The sequence below is a fragment of the Dreissena polymorpha genome, chromosome 14, assembly GCF_020536995.1.
Source record: "Dreissena polymorpha isolate Duluth1 chromosome 14, UMN_Dpol_1.0, whole genome shotgun sequence".
Lineage (NCBI taxonomy): Eukaryota > Metazoa > Mollusca > Bivalvia > Myida > Dreissenidae > Dreissena > Dreissena polymorpha.
This window is the reverse complement of record NC_068368.1, coordinates 30966012-30987297: the sequence shown is the minus strand read 5'-3', so window position 1 is coordinate 30987297 and position 21286 is coordinate 30966012. Positions and strand designations below refer to the sequence as shown.

Here is a 21286-nt window from a genome sequence, read left to right as displayed (position 1 = left end):
ACTAGGCAAGTATTGTAAAAAACACAGCGTAGATATCTTGCTTGTGCTAACATCCAACCAGTACAAATATTTAGTGTTACATAGATTTGTTGTAAACAAGAAGTAAAGTTCGTCACTCCGACATGAAAGTTCTGCGAATGGTAACAATAATGTTCTGAACCCAAACGAGTGCTTAAGAATTCGCTTGAGGGTCCCACTGTCGCCACACAACGGAAAGTCAAGACTTATGTCTTTCCAATGCGCGTTATTGTGCTCAATTACATTATTTAAATGCTTACAAGATCTGTTTACATATAGCTGCAGGTCAGGTATAGGTATATGTGAAAGTATTTTAATTAGTATATGCTCTGGTAATCGTAGCAAAGCTGGTAGAGAAGAATCCATGTGTTAGCCGAAACCTCGTAGCTGCAAATATAAAAACGTTTTTGTCAATTTTATCCAAACGAAATGACGTACCTACAGGTGAAATGAGGTAGCAATAACAGCCGCGTCACAATTTGTCAGTATGAAATGACGTAGCTTTGAAACATGCTTGATTTTATTGTTATTTCATCATTTTAAAGAAAAACATAGCTTTCTAAGTAAATGATTTAATAGAGTACGCATAATGCATCATTATTAATCATAAATTCCATCAATTAATAGTAATAGCTTAAAAATAATGAGTACTGTTTACAAACAAAAACATGTGTTTTATTTCTCATAATTAGTATTGTCTTTAATTGCAACATAATAGTAACATTCATAATGTAGGATAACAATGAACATTGTTTAACTACTTACAATTAACGGTATGTCCTTTAACTTCCATGTAACACACTTTGTTAATGTTTATTCGCGACTTCACTATTTCATGTTTTTCTACAATCGCTACAACTTTTCACCTGACAAAAAAAGCCACCAATCAAGCTATAGCATTTCGTCACGTGGCTTTTTCATGGGCTCTGATTGGCATAGAGCTACGAGATATAGCACAAAACACGCGCCAGACTTAATATATTCGGAAACCCAAAAAAAATTGAAAATTTTGGAGCTACGAGGTTTGAGAACGACAGCGACGATATGTAATTAAATAAAAAAGAGCTGGTGATACTTTTAAACAAGAGGGCCATGGTGGCCCTGCATCGCTCCACTGTTTTTTCTTTGCGAAAAAAACGTGTAATGCGCATGGGTTGAAATGTACTCAAGCAAATTGTGACTTTCTCTTTCTATCCCTCGTCCCACTGGGCGCTTAAAGTTGGAAGGATGAGCATTTTTATATATGGAAAAAGTTACTACCGTGTTAACTAAACAGACAAAAAAGCCTGGGAATTGTTGCACAGGTCCTTTGCTTATAACGTAGGTACATTTATCTCTCCAAAATATATTGTCGTTCTTTCTATTTCACATATTTTTAGATGCTGAAGATCAAATCTACGCATTTGATTTGAAACAGATTCACAAGACCCATAGGAATCAAAATTCCTTAACCCTTTACCAAACAACACATTTTGGACTTTCCCAATTTGAAAGAGGTTGCAGACGTCAATTGAATTAAAATGGAATATGAAGGAAATGATCAGGTAGGGTAGAAATAATTGTGATAAAAGGAGAAATTGCTCATCAACCCACACATCCCTAAGACCAACAAGCCTGAGAATATTATTATAATCTAAAGATTATTTCTTTATATTTATAAATGTATTTAATATAGTAATACATTTGACTTCTAAGATCAATTCATAACTTGTATTAAGAAAATTATAAAATGGTCAGAAATATATTTGGATTGTTGAGCAATTGACAATCATTTCAACAATTCATGAGATCAGTCACGATTCACAAATGGAACAATGAATCATTAGTTATTAAAAAGCAGCATATACGATAGTTAAGACATTGCACTTCATTAATTTCCACACCTTCCTTTCGATACAAAGTTTGAGTTTACCGTGCAGTATCATATATTGACTTTCCTTGAAATAATTATGTTCATGGAAGCTGTGTTTTTAAAATCAATAATATATTATTAAACTGGTTTTAACACTATAAAAAAGACATGAAATTAACATGTCATCCAAAATATTTTCATCCGGATATATGGTCACTTTCGACATATTTAAATAAAACCCGACTTTTTTCAGTTTATAAGAAAAACATTCATAACACATGTTCTTACTTCAATGCCTTTGTAAGCAGTCACCATCTGACCTAAAATGGCACTCAATGACAGGGTTTTATCTCATGTTTACAAGATGTTGATGTTGTTGTTGGTCACAGCCAAACAGCCGCAGTAATCTCCACTGGTAAACGTCATATGTTCAGTTTTGTGACCCCCGGGGCCGGGTCAAATTTGAGCCCAGGGGAATAATTTGAACAAATTTGGTAGAGGACTATAAGATATCACTACATACCAAATTTAGTAGCCCTAAGCTCTATAATTAAGAACAAGAAGATTTTAAAAGTTTGCACAAAAAAGGCCTTATTTAAGCATTATGTTCATTTTTGTGACCCCTTGGACAAGGTCAAATTTGTTCCTAGGGGCATAATTTTAACAAGCTAAGTAGAGAACTATTAGATGTCACTACCTACCGAATTTGGTAGAAATAGGCCCAATGGTTATGGACAAGAAGATTTTTATAGTTTGCACAAAATGGGCCTTATATAAGCATATGTTAAATTTTGTGACCCCTGGGGAACGGTCAAATTTGATCCCAGGGGCTTAATTTGAACAAACTTGGTAGAGGACTATAAGATGTCAGTACATACCAAATTTGGTAGCCCTATGTCATACGGTTATGGACAAGAAGATTTTTAAAGTTAGCACAAAAAAGGCCTTATATAAGCAAATTTTTGATTTTTTGACCCCCCAGGGCAGGGTCAAATTTGACCCCAGGGGCATAATTTGAACAAACTTGGTAGAGGACTATTAGATGCCACTAAATACCAAATTTGGTAGCCCTAGGCCCAATGGTAATGGACGAGAAGATTTTTAAAGTTTGCACAAAATAGGCCTTATATAAGCAAATGTTCAATTTTTTGACCCCCGGGGCAGGGTCAAATTTGACCCCAGGGGCATAATTTGAACAAACTTGATATAGGACTATAAGATGTCACTACATACAAAATTTGGTAGCCCTAGGCCCAATGGTTATGGACAAGAAGATTTTTAAAGTTTGCACAAAATAGGCCTTATATAAGCAAATTTTCAATTTTTTAAACCCCCGGGGCAGGGTCAAATTTGACCCCAGGGGCATAATTTGAACAAACTTGGTAGAGGACTATAAGATGTCACTATATAGCAAATTTGGTAGCCCTAGGTCAATTGGTTATTGACAAGAAGATTTTTAAAGTTTGCACAAAATAGGCCTTATTTAAGCAAATTTTCAATTTTTTAACCCCCCCGGGGCAGGGTCAAATTTACCCCCAGGGGCATAATTTGAACAAACTTGGTAGAGGACTATAAGATGTCACTACATGGCAAATTTGGTAGCCCTAGACCCAATGGTAATGGACAAGAAGATTTTTAAAGTTTGCAGAAAATAGGCCTTACATAAGCAAATTTTCAATTTTTTAACCCCCTGGGGCAGGGTCAAATTTGACCCCAGGGGCATAATTTGAACAAACTTGGTAGAGGACAATAAGATGTCACTACATACCAAATTTGGTAGCCCTATGCCATACGGTTATGGACAAGAAGATTTTTAAAGTTTGCACAAAATAGACCTTATATAAGCAAATTTTCAATGTTTTGACCCCCCAGGGCAGGGTCAAATTAAACCCCAGGGGCATAAATTGAACAAACTTGGTAGAGGACTATAAGATGTCACTACATAGCAAATTTGGTAGCCCTTGGCCCAATGGTTACAGACAAGAAGATTTTTAAAGTTTGCACAAAATAGGCCTTATATAAGCAAATTTTCAATTTTTTGACCCCCCGGGGCAGGGTCAAATTTGACCCCAGGGGCATAATTTGAACAAACTTGGTAGAGGACTATAAGATGTCACTACATACCAAATTGGGTAGCCCTTGGCCCAATGGTTATGGACAAGAAGATTTTTAAAGTTTGCACAAAAAAGGCCTTATATAAGCAAATTTTCAATTTTTTGACCCCCCCCCCCCCCCGGGGCAGGGTCAAATTTGACCCCAGGGGCATAATTTGAACAAACTTGGTAGAGGACTATAAGATGTCAATACATACCAAATTTGGTAGCCCTAGGCCTAATGGTTATGGACAAGAAGATTTATAAAGTTTGCACAAAATAGGCCTTATATAAGCAAATTTTCAATTTTTTGAATCCCGGGGCAGGGTCAAATTTGACCCCAGGGGCATAATTTGAACAAATTTGAAAGAGGTTCACCACAGGAACATTCCTGAGAAATTTCATCAGATTTGGACCAGTAGTTTAGGAGAAGAAGATGTTTAAAGAAAAAGTTAACGCACGCACGCACGGACGCACGCACTGACGCACACACGACGGACACAGGACCATGACATAAGCCCCGCTGGCCTTTGGCCAGTGGAGCTAAAAATGAAGAAATGTGTATCAGGGCCACAAGAGTGGTTGCTATGGCAACATTTACCTTTGGTAACGTCATACTGGCTGTTTGCTCCTGGAGGTACCTCTCCAGTGCTGAAATATACATGATGGACTGTTTTGGAAATATCTAACTGGAAAAAAGCCCAAAAAGGTGAGAAAGTATCATTTTTCACGCACAGAAAACCCCATAAAGATTGACAAAGTTATTTCTACACATTTTACACATAAAATCACAAATACAATAGGTCGACATAGTTATTTTGAGCAAGTTATGTTTACAACTTAGCAAAACTAATTTAATATCCTGTACATAATTTTAAAATACTTTTTATTACCACTGGAATTAAATGAAAGTCATTAATTTATTATAACATGAGGAAGCCTGTATCATAACTGGAAAAAGAGAAAGTTCATAAAAATTGTTGCACATTGTATTATTAAACAGATCTTAGATATTTTAAATCTGTTAAGATGCCTCACATTCAATGTAGTATTAATTAAATACTAGGAGAAACAAATGTTGTATTATTTCTAACATTTAGCATACACTCGTTTTAGCACCATTGTACATTTGGAATTTACACTTTAGTGTATAATACACAAAAGTGTAACTAAACATCCCAATACAAACAATAATTGCCTCACTTTCTAATTTTCTGATACCACAAAATGACAATATCAAAAAACATCATACAAAAAACAATAAAAAACATCCTTTAATCCTTTCCCACTCAGAAGTAAAGTGAAAATGGCTATGTGCAAACAGCATAAAACCAGAACAGCCTGCGAATAACTCACAGTCTGTTCAGGTGTTATGCTGTTTACTGTTCATCAGTATCTAAGGGTTGCAAATGAAGCCTAAAAAACTTGAATCTAGTTAAAAAGGCCTTCATTGAAATTTATCTTTCTAAGGGACTACAAATGCTTCCAAATACATATCTAATTGGTAAAGGGTTAAATAACTATAACATTTTGTACCTTATATGCCTATGCACAATAAGCTCCACTTGTGCCTCCTGTTTTGATTCTAAGATGATATCTGCCACCTCTTCGAAGGTTGCCCCTTGCAGAGATCTGCCATTCCACTCGACTACCTCGTCACCTACCAGTCGCAAACAGAATGCACGTAAATAAAATCCACTCCATTACCTTGTCACCTACCAGTCACAAACAGAATGCATGTACATTACAAATGAACCTTGCTCTGAACAAGCGGGCCACTACCTCATCACCTACCAGTCACAAACAGAATGCACGTAAATTACAATCCACTCCATTACCTCATCACCTACCAGTCACAAACAGAATGCACGTAAATTACAATCCACTCCACTACCTCATCACCTACCAGTCACAAACAGAATACATGTAAATTACAATCCACTCCATTACCTCATCACCTACCAGTCACAAACAGAATGCAGATTTGTAAATTACAATCCACTCCATTACCTCATCACCTACCAGTCACAAACAGAATGCACGTAAATTACAATCCACTCCATAACCTCATCACCTACCAGTCACAAACAGAATGCACGTAAATTACAATCCACTCCATTACCTCATCACCTACCAGTCACAAACAGAATGCAGATTTGTAAATAACAATCCACTCCATTACCTCATCACCTACCAGTCACAAACAGAATGCAGATTTGTAAATTACAATCCACTCCATTACCTCATCACCTACCAGTCACAAACAGAATGCAGATTTGTAAATTACAATCCACTCCATTACCTCATCACCTACCAGTCACAAACAGAATGCACGTAAATTACAATCCACTCCATAACCTCATCACCTACCAGTCACAAACAGAATGCACGTAAATTACAATCCACTCCATTACCTCATCACCTACCAGTCACAAACAGAATGCACGTAAATTACAATCCACTCCATTACCTCATCACCTACCAGTCACAAACATAATACATGTAAATTACAATCCACTCCATTACCTCATCACCTACCAGTCACAAACAGAATGCAGATTTGTAAATTGCAATCCACTCCATTACCTCATCACCTACCAGTCACAAACAGAATGCACGTAAATTACAATCCACTCCATTACCTCATCACCTACCAGTCACAAACAGAATACATGTAAATTACAATCCAGTCCATTACCTCATCACCTACCAGTCACAAACAGAATACATGTAAATTACAATCCACTCCATTACCTCATCACCTACCAGTCACAAACAGAATGCAGATTTGTAAATTACAATCCACTCCATTACCTCATCACCTACCAGTCACAAACAGAATACATGTAAATTACAATCCACTCCATTACCTCATCACCTACCAGTCACAAACAGAATGCACGTAAATTACAATCCACTCCATTACCTCATCACCTACCAGTCACAAACAGAATGCCCGTAAATTACAATCCACTCCATTACCTCATCACCTACCAGTCACAAACAGAATGCACGTAAATTACAATCCACTCCATTACCTCATCACCTACCAGTCACAAACAGAATGCACGTAAATTACAATCCACTCCATTACCTCATCACCTACCAGTCACAAACAGAATACATGTAAATAACAATCCACTCCATTACCTCATCACCTACCAGTCACAAACAGAATGCAGATTTGTAAATTACAATCCACTCCATTACCTCATCGCCTACCAGTCACAAACAGAATGCACGTAAATTACAATCCACTCCATTACCTCATCACCTACCAGTCACAAACAGAATACATGTAAATTACAATCCACTCCATTACCTCATCACCTACCAGTCACAAACAGAATACATGTAAATTACAATCCACTCCATTACCTCATCACCTACCAGTCACAAACAGAATGCAGATTTGTAAATTACAATCCACTCCATTACCTCATCACCTACCAGTCACAAACAGAATACATGTAAATTACAATCCACTCCATTACCTCATCACCTACCAGTCACAAACAGAATACATGTAAATTACAATCCACTCCATTACCTCATCACCTACCAGTCACAAACAGAATGCACGTAAATTACAATCCACTCCATTACCTCATCACCTACCAGTCACAAACAGAATGCACGTAAATTACAATCCACTCCATTACCTCATCACCTACCAGTCACAAACAGAATGCACGTAAATTACAATCCACTCCATTACCTCATCACCTACCAGTCACAAACAGAATGCACGTAAATTACAATCCACTCCATTACCTCATCACCTACCAGTCACAAACAGAATGCACGTAAATTACAATCCACTCCATTACCTCATCACCTACCAGTCACAAACAGAATACATGTAAATTACAATCCACTCCATTACCTCATCACCTACCAGTCACAAACAGAATACATGTAAATTACAATCCACTCCACTACCTCATCACCTACCAGTCACATACAGAATGCATGTAAATTACAATCCACTCCATTACCTCATCACCTACCAGTCACAAACAGAAAGCACGTAAATTACAATCAACTCCATTACCTCATCACCTAACAGTCACAAACAGAATGCACGTAAATTACAATCCACTCCATTACCTCATCACCTACCAGTCACAAACAGAATGCATGTAAATTACAAATGAACCTTGCTCTGAACAATCGGGGCATCTACCTCATCACCTACCATTCACAAACAGAATGCACGTACATTACAAATGATCCTTCCTCTGAACAATCGGGGCCACTACCTCATCACCTACCAGTCACAAACAGAATGCAGATTTTTAAATTACAAATGAGCCTAGCTTTGAACAATCTGGGCTTAATGCATCTTCCTAAAGTGTCATCCCAGATTAGCCTGTGCAGGCCACACAGGCTAATCAGGCAGCACAGGCTAATCCGGGACAAAATATTCCCCTTTTTTGTATTTTATGTTCAAGTCTAAGAGGAAAATGTCATCCCTGTGCAAACTGCACAGGTTTACATGTATCTGGGTCAACACTTCATGCAAATGCATTTAGCCCCACTTTCCCAGAGCCCAGCGCAAATAGAATGCATGTAAAAGCAGAACAATGGTAAGAAGGGCTAGATACAGTAGCTTGTGTTACCTGGGACGACACTTTACACACACGCATTAAACCCCCTTTTCACAGAGCATGGCCCATATACAGTGGAAACCTCTAAACCGGATCCTCTCTATACCGGAATCCTCTCTAAACCGGACAAATTGTCTGGTCCCATTTTTCCCCTATAAAACCATGCGTAAAATATCTCCTCAAGACCGGAATCCTCTCAATTCCGAATACCGGTCATTCTTTGGATCAAAATTGGGTCATTCCATATGTAATTGCACCTCTCTAAACCGCTCAGGGCCGGTTTATTGCACCTTAGACCTAGTGTCAAAAAGTTGTGAATAGCGGATTAAAGATTCGTGAAATTAATAAAGGTAGTCGAAAAAATTGCTAACTGTAAAAATCGCAGAACAATTTAAAGATACTTGTCCTTTGATGTACATATCGATCAATGGAGGTGATAATACTGATTATAATTACTGATAACGAGCATAGAGTTCTTTAGTGTGTTTTGTTTTTGATGTAGGAAGCCGTGCTAAATTTTAATAATCTTAATGCTATTTAATTTTGTGTTGTTTATCACAATTGCTAATTAAGTGTCATATGAAATGGTGATTTGCAGAGTTATTGAAGCAGTTGCATCAAGATATTCATTTAGATTTTCAAACTGTTAATTAAGATAACTAAGATTAAAAATGTCCGAACCTCCTTCTAAGCGAATGCAAGTGGATTGTCCCTACAAGACAAAATTAAATTGATCAAAGAGTCAGAGATGTTTCCTAAACCTACACTAAAGATGCTGTCAGAGAAATATGGGGTAGGAAAATCGACGATCGGGGATATCGTGCGAAAAAAAGTAAATTCACATAACAAATGCATACATGTATAAAATAGTTTGTTGTACAGGGTGCACTGTTTGATATATGTTGTGACAGATATTGCTGATATATGTAAATAAACTATTAAAATTTGCTGAAAGTGTTTTTTCCACATTAGGCTATGTAATTGACTTTCTCAAAGTAAAATAGTCAATGTCCCCTCTAAACCGGAATCCTCTCTAAACCGGAATTTCCTGTCGGTCCCGGGGTTGTCCGGTTTAAAGGGGTTCCACTGTATAAACATATCCCTCTTTATAAACCAGATTGTCATTTGGTATGGAGACAGGCAACAACCATTTGTCTGGGACTTGTTTGTTTCATGTTATCTCCATGCTACTGAAAGATCAAAAACTAAACCTTACCTGTTACCTTAATTTGTGTCCTTGACCTTGGATCAAAATGCCACCTTTTATGTACAAGCTATTCCCAGATATAATTACATGCCTTCACTATACTATATACATTTCAATTTAAGTGTTAACAGATTCATTAAATCTTTATTGCAACAACACACTTTTGAATCACATTCCCAGTAAGAACCAGTACCTTAAAGGCACTTGTGAATGCGCCCTTAATGTGTATTAAAACCCAGCACATCCCATGGCAACACCCACCCTAACCAAGATTGCAACATAGACCATATTCACCACACCGATCCCATCTTAATATGATTTTACTAAGATTGGTGACATTTTTCTTTTAAATTACCAACACTTTTATTTTGATTGGTAAAATGATTATTTGCAACATTAACACATGGTTACATTTTTATTCAGAATGTTAACACATTTATGCCCAGCCTCTAGAAAAAAGGCCTTGGCAAACAGCGTAGACCCAGATGAGACGCTGCATGATGCGGCGTCTCATTAGGGTCTGCGCTGTTTGCTTAAAGGAATTTCTGTGAGAAATATACTAAATATAGAAATAAATATACTAGACATCCCTAATTTTGGAAATAAATTGATCCAATTTAGAAGGATGGGAGAGTCCACTAGGCATAAATGGTAATATTGTTACCGACCAACCTGCACGTAGATGCCCTACTGAGTCAGCAATGGAACCCTTCTTTACTTGGGTGATGTAGGCTGCATAGCTTCCCTCATCAGTCATTCGACCGCCTACAATCTTGAGACCTGAAATTTGTTAAACTTTAGTGATTATCTGTTTTAACTTACAAGAATATATTGTCACCTTGGTGCAAAAAGGTACCATGTGACATTGAAATTAGAAGGCACATGGTTCCTTTTAGCATAAATTACTACAATAGTACCTTGTTATTTTGAAGCTGCCATTGCTGAAAATTATTGTTTTTAATATTGATTATTCAAATTAAACATATCAATGTAAGCTTAATAAATATGATAGTTTTAAAGAAAGCAATTGTAAATATAAAAATTTGTTAGACTAACAAACTTTTTATACAGTGCATTTGGATGTTTTAAATGTCTAAATATTAAGCATATTTTATTTTATTTATAAAGTTAATTGAATTACTGAATTGTGATAGCAATAAAATTCCACATGTTTGACCTTAAAAAAAAGATGTTGAAGATTTTTAATTTGCAAGCAATTTCTAACTACACTTTAATAAAACAAGAGGGCCAAGATGGCCCTAGTTCGCTAAACTAAGAGAGGAATCGGTTCATTCAATCTTTGTCAAAACAAGGGCTGTTTGTTAAACATGCATGCCCCCATATGGGCTGTCAGTTGTAGTGGCAGCCATTGTGTGAATACGGTTTTTGTCATTGTGACCTTGACCTTTGACCTAGTGACTTAAAAATCAATAGGGGTCATCTGCCAGTGATGGTCAATGTACCTATGAAGTTTCATGATCCTAGGTCTAATTATTCTTGAGTTATCATCAGGAGACTATTTTACTGTTTTTAGTCACTGTGACCTTGACCTTTGACCTAGTGACCTGAAAATCAATAGGGGTCATCTGCCAGTCATGATCAATGTACCTATGAAGTTTCATGATCCTAGGTGTAAGCATTCTTGAGTTATCATCCGGAAACCATTTTACTGTTTCAAGACGCTGTGACCTTGACCTTTGACCTAGTGACCTGAAAATCAATAGGGGTCATCTGCCAGTCATGATCAATGTTCCTATGAAGTTTCATGATCCTAGGCGTAAGCATTCTTGAGTTATCATTCGGAAACCATTCTACTGTTTCGAGTCACTGTGACCTTGACCTTTGACCTAGTGACCTGAAAATCAATCTGCCAGTCATGATCAATGTACCTATAAAGTTTCATGATCCTAAGCGTTAGCATTCTTGAGTTATGATCCGGAAACCATTTTACTATTTTGAGTCACTGTGACCTTACCCTTTGACCTAGTGACCTGAAAATCAATAGGGGTCATCTGCCAGTCATGATCAATCTACCTATGTAGTTTCATGATCCTAGGCCTAAGCGTTCTTGAGTTATCATACGGAAACCATTTTACTATTTCGAGTCACTGTGGCCTTGACATTTGACCTAGTGACCTGAAAATCAATAGGGATCATTTGCCAGTCATGATCAATGTACCTATGAAGTTTCATGATCCTAGGCCTAAGCGTTCTTGAGTTTTTCATCCGGAAACCATTTTACTATTTCGAGTCACGGTGAAATTGACCTTCGACCTAGTGACCTGAAAATCAATAGGGGTCATTTGCTAGTCATGATCAATGTACCTATGAAGTTTCATGATCCTAGACCTAAGTGTTCTTGAGTTATCATCTGGAAACCATCTGGTGGACGGACGGACAGACCGACGGACCGACCAACGGACCGACATGAGCAAAACAATATACCTCCTCTTCTTCGAAGGGGGGCATGAATATGACCTACTGATCAAGTGTTTGAGCCAGATGAGTCAGATACGATTATTACTTTGATTTGCATCAAGAAAATCATTCTCTTAAAATACTCAAGTATTAGGTGAATAAGCTGTGTTTGTGAAACACTATGTCCCAAATACATTTGACCTTTGACCTTGAAAGATGACCTTGACCTTTCACCACTCAAAATGTTCAGCTATATGAGATACACATGTATGCACAATATCAAGTTGCTATCTTCAATATTGCAAAAGTGATTGCCAATGTTAAAGTTTGACGCAAACTAACAAACCAACCAACAGACAGGGCAAAAACAATACGTCCCCCAGTATAGACTGGGGGACATAAAAATACAGCTTCTAAAGCTTCTGAGTTGATAAAGGACAGTTATAGTTGATAGACAATTGGACAGATGGAAAAAAGAAATGGCATGAAATGTGACTTCTACAGTGTTTACAAGGTTGTTTTGTTTTTTTTACCTATTGACCTAGTTTTTGACCCAGCATGACCCAGTTTCGAACTGGATCGAGGTATCATTGGGACAAATCTTCTGACCAAGTTTCATTTAATCAGACAAGAAATGTGGCCTCTAGAGTGTTTACAAGGTTTCTCTATAGCCAAAAAAGGAAAACTAACCCGCCCACTGGTGGCCATGTTTTTCAACAGACCGGAACCACTTTTGAACTCAACCAACATACCATTAAGACAACATACAAAGTTATATGAAGATTGGGCATGTAATGTGACTTCTACAGTGTTTAAAAGGTTTTTCTTTTTTTTTACCTAGTGACCTAGTTTTTTACCCATCATGACCAAGTTTCAAACTCGATCGAGGTATCATTGGGACAAATCTTCTAACCAATTTTCATGAAGATCAGACAAGAAATGTGGCCTCTAGAGTGTTTACAAGGTTTCTCTATAGCCAAATTAGGAAAACTGCCCTGCCCACTGGTGGCCATGTTTTTCAATAGACCGGAACCACTTTTAAACTCAACCAACATATCATAAAGACTGGCATTTTGACAAAGTTACATGAAGATTGGGCATGAAATGTGACTTCTACAGTGTTTACAAGGTTTTTTCTTTGTTTTTTACCTAGTGACCTAGTTTTTGACCCATATAACCAAGTTTCAAACTCCATCGAGGTATCATTGGGACAAAGCCTTTGACCAAGTTTCATGAAAAGCGGACAAGAAATGTGGCCTCTAGATTGTTTACAAACCAAATGTGGACGACAGACGGACGGACAACAGACAAAAACCGATCCCAAAAGCTCACCTGAGCAATCAGGTGAGCTAAGAACAAACTTGTGAATTTAGAAGGCTTAAGAAAGTTATTGTTTGTAATAGGTGTGAACAAGATATGTGTATGTCAGAAACTTTATGTCCCCTACTGCGCCACTTTAAAGCTATATATTTGACCTTTGGCCTTAATAGATGACCTTGACCTTTCACCACTCAAAATGTGCAGCTCCATGAGATACACATGCATTCCAAATATGAAGTTGCTATCGTCAATATTGCAAAAGTTATGGCAAAATGTTAAAGTTGGAGCAAACAAACAAACAAACCAACCAACCAACAGACAGGACAAAAACAATATGTCTATACCATAGTGGTGGGGGACATAAAAAATACTTCGAACTCTAAGAATAGCACTTATAATTATCAATTAATAAATTTGGTGGTAAAAAAGAGCATCGTATATAAAAATTACTTAAAGCATTACAAGATTGCAAATGGTCCTTGGTTGCACACCTCAGACGCCTAGAAATTATACGGGTCACAAGGTTTCATAAAAGGAAAACTGCCCCATCATGTTCTAACAATGCTTTTGAACAAACCAAGATTATTTTAAAAATCAATCCAAATATCATAACAACACTATGTGTTAATGCCCTGGGCAAATTCAATGAATGGGTAAAAAATATTACTTATAAAATGTTCAAATGGTTTCACTACAGCCACATAAAAGACACAGCCAATCTTCATAGTGACTATAGTTTTTCAATGGACCAGATCAAATTTTCTCACATATGAAAATTTTCTTTCCTTGATGACTCAGTGACCTAGTTTTGGGTCCCACTTGATCCATTTTGAACTTGGTTGAGATACTGTTCAGACAAATGTTCTGACTAAGTATTGGGAAATAAATGTGGCATCTAGAGTGTTCAAAAGCTTTTAATCTTAATTTAATCTAGATTTCAACCCCACGTGACCCAGTTTCAAACATGGCAAAAATTTGTTGAGACAAATGTTCTGATTAAGTTTCATGAAGATTAACTCTTTGAGTGCTGGAACCGAATTTTGAAGACCTTTGCAAACAGTTTGGATCCAGATGAGACGCCACAGAACGTGGTGTCTCATCAGGATCAAAACTGTTTGCTATTCTGATAGTATTCTTTAAAAAAAATAAAAGAAAATGCTAATTTTAGAAATTCAGCAGACGACATTTTAGCACACTACAAATTTCCCAGCATGCAAAGGGTTAAGCATTATATATGATCTCTTGTATGTTCACAAGCTTTCTTTTTAGTTGATCTTGTGACCTTGTTTTTAAATGTCATGACCCAGTTTTGTACTCTGCCTAGATTTTATGTGGCCTCAAGAGAGTTCACACGGCTGCTGTTGACAGACAACAAATGGAGGAAAAAAGCAATATCAAAAGCTTATAATGAACAAGTTCTCCAAAAGAATTATTCAAAATTTGAAACAGCAGAGTATTAATTAAAATTATTAGACTTATAAAATTAAACAGGAAAAAAAGAAAAAAGAAACCAAAATATGCTTCAAAAGAATGGAAAATTTAAATTTCATTGCTTGCAAAACCTTGAAGGAGATTGCTCTGCAAGCAAATACAAGATTCAAACATTTATTTTGTACTCACTGCCCAACATAGGGACTCCAATATATCCCCTAGATACTTTAATATGAATAAAGGTTAGTGTAAGGTAAATCTTTGTCAGCGCTACCCACCAAGTACTGCGCCCGAGTCTGGTGGTCGGCCTGTACCGTCTAATACTGCTTTCTTTAGTATCATGTGACCCACCCAATGTTGGCCATCAGCAGAGGGCTGCCAGGCAACGGGATGCTATAATAAAGTAACCATAGTAACCACCATGTGATAGGAACGTTATTGTACTAATACAAACTGCAAAATAAATGTTGGTTTTGTATAAATAAAACATATACCTTATAACTTAAATATTTTAATGATTCTGTAATAGGTTACAAATTGTGTTTCCGTAAAATACTAACAATAAAGTTCATATGTTGACACCAGTTAAAAAAAGGACTTCAATCTAAAATGAATACAATTATTACAAAAAAAGTTTAATGTTTCATTTTTGTATACAGTAATTTATTCAAAATCCTTGAGTTCATACAAACATTGAAACATACTTTACAATATAATAATACAATAAAATTGTATTCCAGATAGTTGATTTAATTTAAAAACATCATTAATAAAATAAAGAACAAAACATGCTAAAACAAGCAAATCTACAAGTTAAAAATAGCATTTAACATACTACCAAGCATCTCGTTATTGTTTGTTTAACGAGTCTTTCTCTGGGAACACCGGGCTGAAAGTGTCACACTCCACACTGGCTAATCAGGGAGAGTCACCAGGCTGAAAGTGTCACACTCCACACTGGCTAATCAGGGAGAGTTACCAGGCTGAAAGTGTCACACTCCACACTGGCTAATCAGGGAGAGTTACCAGGCTGAAAGTGTCACACTCCACACTGGCTAATCAGGGAGAGTTACCAGGCTGAAAGTGTCACACTCCACACTGGCTTATCAGGAAGAGTTACCAGGCTGAAAGTGTCACACTCCACACTGGCTAATCAGGGAGAGTTACCAGGCTGAAAGTGTCACACTCCACACTGGCTAATCAGGGAGAGTTACCAGGCTGAAAGTGTCACACTCCACACTGGCTTATCAGGGAGAGTTACCAGGCTGAAAGTGTCACACTCCACACTGGCTTATCAGGGAGAGTTACCAGGCTGAAAGTGTCACACTCCACACTGGCTTATCAAGAGAGTTACCAGGCTGAAAGTGTCACACTCCACACTGGCTTATCAAGGAGAGTTACCAGGCTGAAAGTGTCACACTCCACACTGGCTAATCAGGGAGAGTCACCAGGCTGAAAGTGTCACACTCCACACTGGCTAATCAGGGAGAGTTACCAGGCTGAAAGTGTCACACTCCACACTGGCTAATCAGGGAGAGTTACCAGGCTGAAAGTGTCACACTCCACACTGGCTAATCAGGGAGAGTTACCAGGCTGAAAGTGTCACACTCCACACTGGCTTATCAGGGAGAGTTACCAGGCTGAAAGTGTCACACCCCACACTGGCTTATCAGGGAGAGTTACCAGGCTGAAAGTGTCACACTCCACACTGGCTTATCAAGGAGAGTTACCAGGCTGAACGTGTCACACTCCACACTGGCTAATCAGGAGAGTTACCAGGCTGAAAGTGTCACACTCCACACTGGCTAATCAGGGAGAGTTACCAGGCTGAAAGTGTCACACTCCACACTGGTTAATAAGGGAGAGTACCAGGCTGAAAGTGTCACACTCCACACTGGCTAATCAGGGAGAGTCACCAGGCTGAAAGTGTCACACTCCACACTGGTTAATAAGGGAGAGTTACCAGGCTGAAAGTGTCACACTCCACACTGGCTAATCAGGGAAAGTCACCAGGCTGAAAGTGTCACACTCCACACTGACTAATCAGGGAGAGTTACCAGGCTGAAAGTGTCACACTCCACACTGGCTAATCAGGGAGAGTCACCAGGCTGAAAGTGTCACACTCCACACTGGCTTATCAGGGAGAGTTACCAGGCTGAAAGTGTCACACTCCACACTGGCTTATCAGGGAGAGTTACCAGGCTGAAAGTGTCACACACCACACTGGCTAATCAGGGAGAGTTACCAGGCTGAAAGTGTCACACTCCACACTGGCTAATCAGGGAGAGTTACCAGGCTGAAAGTGTCACACTCCACACTGGCTAATCAGGGAGAGTTACCAGGCTGAAAGTGTCACACTCCACACTGGCTAATCAGGGAGAGTTACCAGGCTGAAAGTGTTACACTCTGCACTGGCTAATCAGGGAGAGTTACCAGGCTGAAAGTGTCACACTCCACACTGGCTAATCAGGGAGAGTCACCAGGCCGAAAGTGTCACACTCCACACTGGCTTATCAGCGAGATTTTATTTATTTTTATTATTTCCACTTTTACACCAGCATATGAGGTATGACACTTTAGACACATGCATTAAGCCCTGTTTTCCCAATGCAGGACTCACTTCTATTGCTATATAATAATGGTCAAACTGATGTCCAAGCCTTAAAAAACTGCGGTAAAATAATATTTTTATCAGAATAATACAATGCTAATTGAATTATTTCAAAATCATTATTTGTAAAAGATGACCATTCACTGAAGAGAACATTACACAGTGTTGTTATAATTATACTGAATATTTAACTGAACACTACAACTCAAAGTGTTGCTTTAATTACATGGGCAATGTATGCATACATGGAAACCTCTTCATCTGTATATTATTGCATTGCATAATTTAAGCATGTGTACAAAAAAATACATTTGAAAACCTTTGCATATGTAACATTTTATTAGAAAACCTGTGCCTCTGTAAACATAGAATTGGAGAACCTTTGGATGTGTATGCCTTGCATCAGAAAACCTTTGTTACTAAAATCATTAGAAAACCTTTGTACCTGTATGCCTTGCATTTGAAAAACTGTGCATCTATACATTGTGCAATTGGAAACCTTTGCATCTGTCTTCCTTGCATTCGAAAAACTTTGCATCTATACAACTTTCATGCGAAAACCTTTGCATCTGTCTGCTTTGCATTTGAAAAACTATGCATCTATACATTGTGCAATTGGAAACCTTTGTATCTGTCTTCCTTGCATTCGAAAAACTTTGCATCTATACAACTTTCATTCGAAAACCTTTGCATCTAATTGCCTTAAGTGAAAAACCTTTCCATTGGCATGACTTTTATGGTAAACCTTTGAATTACTGTGCGTCTTCTGCATCTCTATGACTTGAACAGGAAAACCTACATATCCACATGCCTTAAATGGAAAGTCTTTGCGTTTGTATTCCTTAAAAGAAAAAAATACATTTAAATGCCTTGTTCTGGAAATTTTTTGTATCTGCAGGCCTTCAATGAAAAATGCTTGCATCTGTATCAATAAAATGGAAAATATTTGCATATCTGCATGTCTTGCATTAGAAACTATTTGCATCTTTATGTGTTGCATCAGAAAACCTTGACATATGTCTACCTGAAATGGAAAATGTTTGCAACAGTGTACATTAAATGGAAAACCTTTGCAAGCCAAGCAGTTAAAACATTTCAAACCTGCAAGCATTGCAATTGAAAACCTTTGAATATGCAAACTTTGAATTGCGAAACCTTTGGATCTGCAAACCTTGAATAGGAAAACCATTTGCTTTTCAAGCCTTGCATAGAAAAAAATGCATCTGAAAGCATTGAAGTGGAAAACCTTTGCATCTGCAAGCCAAGCAATTAAAAAACAAAATAAACCTGCAAGCATTGCAATGGAAAACCTTTGAATCTGCAAACTTTGAATTGCGAAACCTTTGGAACTGCAAACCTTGCATAGAAAAAGCCTTGCTTTGGAAAAAATTGCATCTGAAAATGTTGAATTGGAAAACCTTTGCATCTATAAGCCTTGCATTAAAAAACACTTGCTTCTGCATTCCTAAACCTTTCACTCTATATCTCTAATAAATGGGAAACCTTTGGAACTGTATGAATGACATAGGATCATTTTCAACTGTATGACTTAAAGGAAATCCTTTGCAATTTCATGACTTAAATTGGAGACTTTTGCAACAGTATACCTAACAAGGGACACCTTTGCAACTCGTTCAATTATAAATCAAATACTTTTCCATCTGTATGCTTTATATGAAAACCAATTGCAGTATGCCCTAAAACTGAACCTATGGACCTATATGAGTCGTGTTCTGAGAAAACTGGGCTTAATGCATGTGCATAAAGTGTCCTCCCAGATTAGCCTGTGCAATCCACACAGGCTAATCAGGGACGACACTTTCCGCTTTTATGGTATTTTTAGTTTCAATGAAGTTTCTCACAGGCTAATCTGGGATGACACTTTAAGCACATTCATTAAGCCCAGTTTTCTCAGAACACAACTCATATTATGACTTTGAGAACCTTTGAATCTTCCTCACTTTTCATGGGGAACCGTTGCAACTCTTATACAGATTTGCCATGAGGCTTTATAAACATCAGTTGCCTGTAATTGATTTTAAGAACATCATAGTATAAATCATAATTATACAAACATTAAGCATGAATTTGACAGGTTTACCAATGTAGTAAATACAGCAGAGTCTTCATGCATTTGTATTAAAAGTACCAAAAAAGCTATAATTCATGCATAATTCACGTAACTACCAAATCAGGTGAAGAAATTTGCATCAATATCATCTAAGGGTGAATATGACGTCAATAAAACTATTTTAAGTCACACAAACTACAATGATAGCAACACATCTGTAAACCGACACAGATAGAAACATTCAATGTATTGTGAAGACCAGCTTTTATTTCAATCTCAGCATACACAGGTTTTCTGCTCTTTTAGGTCAGGTTTCAATAAAACTGATCTAAATCCAGGGCATTGTGTATTGTCATTGCAATCAGATTGAATTCAAATCTTGGGTCACAATGCATTAGTATTCATGTGACACACATTTATGAACCAGTAAAAAATTGCTTGTAACTTTGCATTGGTTTAGTTCTGAATTATAATAGTCTATTCAGCTTCCAGTGTATGCATACATATACAAACATAAATGATAACCGGTAATTTACCATTTACAAAAATAGCAAGCATACCAAAAATGACATTACTAAGTTGTCAAAACATGCAATTCACATAATCATATAATATAACAGTACACAAAACAGACAATATCTACTACAGAGGTTCCTGAAATCAGGGGCCTGTCTTATTACATATCATACACTAATTGCTAACTAACAAGTATAAATCAGTTAATCTGTTAATTTCACATGTTTACACATTTGAGACGCATACTACATGTAATCATGTGAACTGTTTGTTGTAAACTAAAAATTCAGTTGAAAATTAAATGTGGCGTTGCTTCCTTGGTAAGACAGGTCCCCAAATAATCTTAGGCTGGAAAGTATTGCAAGTTTCAATAATAAAGTCTTATTTTCCAAATAACATACAAATCTTTTGTGTTCGTTGGCATGAAATTTTGTGATTTAAAAAAAAATGACTTTTTTAATGGACACTTAAATTCGTGGATTTGTGATTTTGAAGTACCTGTATGTCCATAACAGGTCAAACAGTTCTCTAAATTTATGATATAACAAATAATAGCTGACTGTATAATATTTCAATAGTATTTCAAATGTTTACATCATATTAAGTGTTAGCATTTTGAGAGATTCATACTTAAGTTTTGTATCTGTTTTCGTTTTGTGATAATATTTATAACAGTTATACACTCATATACGATTGTTGCTATTTCTTGGAACATTTAAATTTGGTGCATCCTCAAAAACTTTTTTTTGTCTTTTTTTTGGTAAAGGTAAATTAATTTGTCATAAGGGCATTGAAGGACAAATTATACGATATACTGTCTTTAGTAAAACAGAACATAAAGTTACTAAAAATAATGCCCATTTTTGACATGTTTGGGTTCTTTCTTTACAGTTAAAAGAGAAAATGACAAATGACATAACTGATTCATTTTTTAACCAAATTGAAGAATAGAAATAAAAGTATCATTAACAAGAGCACCGGCATAACGGGTGCCACGCTCAGCTACGGGTGCACTTTTGATTAAATGAAAGGTTGTCAGAAATTTTTAGATTTTTTTATATTTTTTTGACCTTGACCTTTGACATGGCGACCCAAAAATGGGTGTGGCATGTAGAACTCATCATGGTGCAGCTACATAT

General features: G+C 37.0%; 1 protein-coding gene across 1 annotated transcript in view; it reads right to left on the bottom strand.

Annotated features, from left to right (window-relative positions):
• Positions 1-21286, bottom strand: part of LOC127857663 (regulating synaptic membrane exocytosis protein 2-like) — a 98662-nt gene that overhangs the window by 31067 nt on the left and 46309 nt on the right. Inside the window, exons 7-10 of the mRNA XM_052394253.1 lie at positions 15228-15342; positions 10453-10560; positions 5500-5623; positions 4565-4614 (exon numbers count right to left, since the gene is read on the bottom strand). Of these exons, the coding sequence (XP_052250213.1) occupies positions 4565-4614; positions 5500-5623; positions 10453-10560; positions 15228-15342 (397 nt within the window). The remainder of the gene's footprint in view (positions 1-4564; positions 4615-5499; positions 5624-10452; positions 10561-15227; positions 15343-21286) is intronic.